At 42.4% G+C, this 7,871-nt stretch overlaps 1 protein-coding gene across 1 annotated transcript in view; it reads right to left on the reverse strand.

The window, feature by feature from the left end:
• The window catches only part of VEGFD (vascular endothelial growth factor D), a 31,596-nt gene extending 24,249 nt beyond the window's left edge, over window positions 1–7,347 (reverse strand). The window contains exon 1 of the mRNA XM_075057407.1: window positions 6,744–7,347. Coding sequence (XP_074913508.1) covers window positions 6,744–6,833 — 90 coding nt within the window. The 5' untranslated portion in view covers window positions 6,834–7,347. The remainder of the gene's footprint in view (window positions 1–6,743) is intronic.
• Between the last annotated feature and the right edge of the window lie 524 nt (window positions 7,348–7,871).

Raw genomic sequence — 7,871 nt, forward strand, 5'->3', positions numbered from 1 at the left:
AAAAGTTTTGCCTGTTTGTATGGCACATTCTCTATGTGCAACGTGACATATGATACAGTAACATGATGCAACTTTTTTGTAATTAAACCTGACTCAAATAGAATTCCCTCCCCAACTGCACGCAAATAGGGACCACACTGCAGTCAGCGACAACGACCTCTCAAACCTAACCCAGCACGCTTCCCATCCGAAAGCATGGCTCAGACAAAGCCATCCTGACGTCCTGATAATAAGGAGAGCAGTCGCCCCTTTCCAAACGCCTGTGGCACCCACACTGGATTGCCAAATCCCGTATGTTCAGCTGCACGTCCCTTGTACTCGGTATGACTCTGCTGAAGCAGCAAGGACCCTAGATGGCGTTCTACCACTAGCTGAGTGGTCGCAGGCTTTAAGTCACATTTGGGGGGAAAATAGAAAAAATATGCAGATGTCCTTCAGGAAGCTGAATTTTTCTTAATGCGAGCAAACTAAAATACCCTGCTCAATGGTTCTGTTATTCATTGATACAGAAGCCCATATATACAGCTTTTTCACAAGGACATAAAAAAAAAAGCAAATTCTGCTTGGTCTTCCCATGGGCAAATGGGGTGTCTGCAGCTCTCGTGGGGGCACACAGCCTTTTGTGTCCATTCCTCAAATCCCAACACTAATTATGAAGATTTGCAAAACATGCTGGGGAGGTAGGGAGCAGGTGGAAAAGTGGATAAGCACATAGCGAGAGCAATAAGGAATTCCTAAGGAATAAGGGTTTCTGTAGGAAAGGTATCATATCGGATTTACTTCCCTGCAGCAAAGTATCTCAGGTCATTCCCTCCCCCCCCCCCCCCCCCCCCCCCCCCCCCCGAGCAAAGCTGAGCAATACAGTCATTTTGGGACTACATCTCAAAGCCAAGCCCAAGAAACAGCAATGGCCAGTTTTGTAACTGGACTTACTTGCCCTGAGAGAAAGGTCTAAAAGAAACACAGGTCCCAGTCATTTAGTGATAACTATAAAAACTACTGTACAAGGTTTTTAATGGCAATAAGAATAAATGAGGTGTCACCTACAGCAACTGTACCTTATTTATTTTTCCCAAATACCAATGTGGTGTCCACAGTAGATAAGATATAAGTAAACCTTACTCAGATCTAGTCTGGAGCAGGGACAGTATTGATCAGAACAAAATTTGCAGACACAATGGCAGAGGTCTCAAAAGCTAGTTTGCACGAGGTTTTTTTCCATTTTCAAGCAGACTATTCTGCCTCCTGTAGGACCCTGCATCAATATCACCACATCAATGGTCAGAAACAACACAAATGCTTGTGAGGGAGAAAGCACAAGTAGGCTGCAGGTAACAGAGACAAGCAATGCTCGCTGAGCCTGAACCGATTGCTTGTTTTGGTTGCCTTGTGACCACAAATTAACAGAAAGTTGCTCCACTGCCCTCTGAACATGCCTTCCTGCCCCACCTTGGTTTCAGAGTTTCAGATGTGAGCCACCGATGTAAAAGTTTAATTAGCGCTGTCTTCATTTCAAACAGCTGACTATTAGAATGAATTTCTCAAATGCTGCATCTTGTTAATCTAAACAGCCCAATGTACTTTTCAGAGCTCTGCTTTTTCCTCAGACATTACAACCTTAGCTGAGAGGGACTGGACTGGGAGCGATTCTTTTGCTATTTCTCATGAGCGAGAACTACTCTTGAAAAGTAGCAATGTGTTAGTAGTTCCCTTTCCAAACTGATAAGAGCCAAGGACAGATGCCATGTGGCACGGCAACAATACAGAATTGTTCTCTTATCCTTCACTGTACCTTGTCAAGGCAGTAGCAGATAAGTCAGAACAAATTGGCTGATAGCTTCCCACTCCTGCAGGAAAAGCACAAACAATCATTTCTGCAGGAGTGCAGCAAGTACATTTTCACACGTTTTTGGCTTATCATGCCTATCAGAGATGGTAATCACAGAGAATCAAAAGCAGCAGTGACAAAGCTGGGATAATAAAATACTTCTGAAAACCACAATTTCATAATCTTTATCTAAAAGAGTTTGTCAACTTCGAAAGGAAGCTGGATGTGAGGATGAAAAACCTACAGACAAATTGTTTCCAACAACCTTTAAAGTTGCTTTTTCTAGCTGTTGAGCAGTGTGCTGTACTTTCAGGAGTTGCCTTTGAGGAAGATAACCCATGAGATGAAAGATTTGTTAGAATGTCTAGAAACTAAGCAACATTTGCAAGCAGTTACTAGAGAGCTGTGTAGGTCTATCAGGAAAACAGTGTCAGTGGTAATTAAAGAGACAAAAGCTTACATCCAGCTCTGCTGCTCAGGTTTCTTTGCAGAGCTCTGTTTTGGCTGTACAGACAGACAGACTGCAGCTGGCTCTGAGAAGGGAGAGATGCAAAGAGCCTCCCGATTCCTTCCGCTCGTGGTGTGATGGCTCTCCAGTATTTCCATGCCTTCCCAAGGGCACGGTATTCTCCACTTAGGTGGTCCAGGGCCTGAGGATCATGGGGAAGTGCTGTTTCACTCTCACCAGCAGACAAGGACGACGTACCAGCTGTGTTTGGAAAGTGGCTTCCACCTCTGTCCTGTTCACAGTGGCAATATGAGATTGCTGAATCTAAGATCTGTTAGATCAAAAACGACTACTCAAGGCTGTACCAACGTTTAGTGCAGAAGTAAAAAAGGTTTAGCTGCCGAAAAGGAGTGCACATAACAGAGCAGCCATGTTTACCTGCTGGGCTAAGCATGTCCAACCCCTCGGTCTTCTGATCAGAAAGCAGATTTCTAGTTCAGTGATACTCCTCAGGCCTATCAGTTGTGGGTTTCTCTCTAATGAACCCACAAAGAGAGTTCACCATGGGGAGAAGACCTCTGCAAAAAGAAAAGGCTGTGAGTCTGTTTATACCTTGGGCATTACCGATTGTCCCTTTCTCTTGCCTTCCCCCTAACACTTTATTAACAACATAAGGGGCAGAATAGGGCAGAGAGCAATGAGACTCAAATTCTCAGAGATCAAGACCTTGCAGCCTCATTAGAGAGACAGTTTTAGTGTTGGAAGGCAGAAGCAGCTCTGACAGATCTTTGGCTTTTCTTGGCAAAAAATTCACTCAGCTCTGGTGAATATAGGACATAGCTCTTCGCATCTAATTTTAAAATTCTGGAAAAAGTAGCCTATGTCTGTTGTTGCTCTAGGAGAGGAAAAATGTGTGGGGGAGAGACAGGAAAAGAGACAGTGAAGTTTGCGGTTCCCTAGCTGAGAGGTTCCAAAACGTAAGAGACTGTCAGGAGAAAACTTCAACATGGAATTTTTAAAGTACTTGCTGATGAAAAAAAAAAAAAAAGCTCAGTCTTCAGAAAACCCATGTAGAAATCTAACTGTTCAATGAGGACTTCATATGTCAGGCTGGCATCATGAACCAAGCCACTGGCGTGCGAGGCAGAGGGCTTGCTGCCAGCCTTGAGTTCAGCTAAGGAGCCCTGCCGGACACCTGCACGGCTGCGCTGCCCCAGTCTGAGGCTGCCCACCGCTTCCCATCATGAGACTGTTTTCCAGTTGTTTATAACACTGCCAGACGTTAGACGTTCAGGCTGAAACTTTCCACGCCAGATGTCTGCCTCAAAACGATTTTAATAATTTTTTTGCTTTCACTGTCAAAACGGTTTGACTGCAGTTGAGGATGAAGGTCCTTCTTTATCCACGCAAAAACATTTCCTGGCAATCTCGTCTTGGCAAACGTCTGGTGTTTCCCTGCTGTGGGTCACAGATGTGAAGTTTTGACACCTGAGGAACCTTCGTTGGCCCAGATACGTCTACTGCTGTCGTGGCAAAAATCCACCCAAACGTAAAAAACCTCGGAGAGCAGCAGCAGAGACCTGCCAGAGTTTAGCAGCGAGGCGCTCAGCAGATGGGACCTGTGCTGACCCCGCTCCATCCGGGAGCGGAGCAGGATGCGGGTGCAGGCCACCGCTGGTCCAGCCCATGGGGCTGAGAGCAGAGACCTGCCCTTCCTCACCCTCAGACCACAGGCGTCGGGCAACCGGCGAAGGGAAGCTGCCAGATTTGCCTGTGGAAAGGGAAGGAGATGAACACTGATGGAAGAGGGCAAGACCTGGCCGAGGAGACTGAAAGCATCCAGGGAGACCAGAGCTAGAAACTGGGGTCAGGAGAAAGAAAGCCGGGAAGTCGTGACCACAGAGACAAAGCAAGAACCTAGGGATGGAGGAGGGAAGGGGGGACCACGGTCAGACAGGACTGGAAAGCAAAAGGGTCTGGTAGGGCTGTCTCTGAGGAACTTGGACAGACCTCCTGGGGGTCTGAGAGAGAAGCAGGACATCCCCACATCCCAAGTGGGAAGGAGGATGGCACACGGAGACCACGAACGGGAGCCTAGTAGGGGAACCAAGACCCTGAGTCCTGGAGGTGAGGGAACATAGGTCAAAATGCTGGGACTGGAACAGGTCAGGATTGGGGAGACAAGGAGAAACTGGGCCTGACAGGCAGGGGACAACCGGCCTTGGTGTGCACATGGGGGAAAAGAGAGCCCTGTATCCAGAAAAGCATGGCGTTTCTGAAGCGTTGGGAAAAGCCAAGCACAATGGCGATCCTTGCTGAACCATGGCAGCTTATATGTAAGCTTTTTAACGTTCACAGCATTAGTTAGGATATTTGCAGGAGTGGGGTAAGAGAGTATTTAAATCCTTAGCCCCCTGAAACCCTATCGCATGATACCACACTGACAACACCTGATTGTTTACAGCATCAACAGACTTAAAACTTCAGGACTCCTGGGCAGAGCTCAGCTATGTGAACACATATCATGGGAGGACAGCAGGTTGCTGGTGTTAACCCTCCTTGGGTCTCATTAATTGCATATTACCTGCATCCTGACCTTGTGTTTTTTATCCAGACAATACTACCATTGATCTTAAAGAACGTCAAAAAAATACAGTATGGTAGGTGAATGCAATACATTGTTTCTGTGTTCTGCAAATTCAACTTGAAATGCGATTGGTAAGAATAGGCATAACCCTGTGTACAATTGAACACTGTAACATGAAGGACTTTTGGGGGGGGGTATATGTACACACATGAAAGTCCACAGGTCATACATGCTAAAACAACCCAGAAATCTAACATACTGTGTAAAACATTAAAAGAAAAATAATCAACAGCTTAGCCAAAAATCTCTGTCTATGCAGAAAGACACAGAACAAGCGGAAAACCAGTCTTTTCCATGTGGCAATCAGCAGCCAATGCATGTGAAACACAGCCCTTTTTAGTGTGATCTACACAATAATACCTTTGGGAAACTAACAGTGATTTGTTATTATATACAGTACCCTGTGGCTACGCTGGCTGCTTGAGAGTGGTAGCCAGATTTCAATGAAAACAATTACAGATGTACATATGTTGGATGGGCAATCCTATCACAGTGAATAAACTATAAACCAGTATAAATTAGCAAGAAAAGCTCTTGCATTTATTCTAGGCAAAGTGGATATGGTTTCAAAATTTAATTAAAGGACTAACTAGTAGTTTACTATTAAGCTGAATAAACTTGTGTCCCACGTGAGGACAGAATTATCATCACTGCCAATTATACAATGGTTCATGTTCTATATTAGAAAATGCTTTCCGGTTTAAATAGTGCGATTCCTACATGCAAGAAACCAGTGATTTGTCATGCAGTGCATAAAGGTAATGTATACAAGACTGATTACTCTGGTCCTGATGCCTTCAAAGAACTGATTGCTGAGGTTGTAAATTAAAAGCCCGTGAATGGTGAGCAAAGGGGTTAGTTGTTAGTCACCCTGAGGCACACATTGCTCACCACTAACTTCTCATGCTGGCAACAGCAGTCTGCAATTAAGCACGTAACTTAGCATTTCTTTTCTCAAACACAGGTCAGCATGCAGTGCAGTTCACAGACTAGTGTGTGGTCATCTCTTGCAAGCAGGAGGTTTTCTGAAGTGAAAACAAAAGTAATAGCTTGTTTTGCTCTGTTAGTGAAAAACAAATAATTTGTTGTGGACCACACACTGAATTAATCCTTTTTGGACACACTGCACATGTAGAAACTTGTTCCAGTTTTTGTTCTGATTTTTCTAAATGATTGTCCTGGATGTTCTCACATTGTCTCAGAAAGTCAGATCTGAAAAATCCTACTCTCAAGGTGAGGTTTGAGCTTAAATTTTGTTGCACGTATTATATTCAGTAGACAGGTTAATTGCCAGGCAATGTGCTCTATTATTACTAGTTGCTGCTTATTTTAAAGTCCTGGATAACATCTCCTAATAAAACAAAAGAAAAACATTTCTCTGATTTCTGGCAAACAAGTGAACAACTGATGAACACGTGTTTTTAGAGGAAGATTTGCAATACCAGGATACTAATTCCTGCAATTATAAATACCTGAAATAAAAAAGTGTATTTAACAAGTATTCTAGATGCTCTGACTTGCATTTTTGTTTAGATTTTGCTTTTATTTTGCATGACTGACACTAAAAGTTTGATTTAAGAACAAAGTATACAAAAAGTACCTAATAATAACTAGTAAAAAGACATAAAATATTTAACAGTGAATATGAATTGAACTTCTTTATAGATTCTTTCCTCTGTGACTGCTAAACATCTGTGCAACTAAACCATCACAAAAAAACCCCAAGCACCAAAACAGCAAAAAGACCACCACCTTGCACGTGAAATGTATGTAATTCTGGCAATTTGGATTAAAAATGACAGTAAATAAAGATCACCTACCTTCACAGACCCATTCTCATAGTCAGATCCCTGCAGCAGATGTAGAAAAGAAACTATGAATATATTCACAGTTGCCCACGTTTTGTACATTCTGGTGTTCAAAATCCACAGGTTACTACGCAGTCGTCGTCATACAGCTAGAGGCGTCTGTTTCAAAATGCATTTCTCTATCACCAGGACAGAAGAGAAAAGCTTCCACAATTTCTCTTATAAACTCACAAAGGATTCCAACATCCGAGAGTAAATATCTGGCTCTTTACTGCTCAAAACAATTTTAAGTTCATCTAGAGAATATAATTTCTTAGAGCAGATTTTAGATACACTTGAAAGAAAATCATGATAAGGGTTTAAATAGATATATATCTGTATGTATAAACATACACGCTCACAAGTGATCAGGTATGGATTCCAGTTAATGAAGTTAATATATCTTCCATCAAGACACAAAGAGGCATCCAAAATCCATCTGTGGTCCAGAAAATGTAAGAAATCTGCTCTATTCTGTGCTCCGTGTTACAGCAGGCTTTTAAGATGGTAGTGTAATGGCCAATGTTTTGAGCTCGAGAGCTGTAATCCAACTCTGTATTAAAACTTTTTTCACAACCTTCATGGAAGCTTGCAGAAGCATGTGTCTTAAATCTGATACAGACTTTGGCAGTAACACAGTCAAATTTTGGCTCTAATCCCATTTTGTCCCTACCAATAGCATAGCAGTTTTTAAACTAACTGATGCAATCTAGACTCCCATTATTTTAAAGAAGATTACCTGAAACATGAAACTTCAGCACACGTTCTTACACAGCACACATATTTTAAGTTACTTCTTTGAAAAAAAGAGAGGGAGGGAAAGGAAAAGAGAAAGACTGACTTTCTTTAATGTGTTCTATCTTATGTGGCATCGGGTTTTCTGAATAGATTTTAAAAAGGAAAGTTAAAAACTATCTTTGACAAAAACCAAGATTTTGATTTTTTTTTAATGAAAGCTCATGAAGCTACAGATATAAAAGGAAAAAATCTATTTTTATTGCAGCAGAACACAATCATTATTTCTGCCTCAAGATATGCATGCATTTTTTTCCGTATATTTCCACAGTTTTAAACCAAAATGGAGATGTAACATTTAAAATT

The sequence above is a fragment of the Buteo buteo genome, chromosome 25 (assembly GCF_964188355.1).
Source record: "Buteo buteo chromosome 25, bButBut1.hap1.1, whole genome shotgun sequence".
Classification (NCBI taxonomy): Eukaryota; Metazoa; Chordata; class Aves; order Accipitriformes; family Accipitridae; genus Buteo; species Buteo buteo.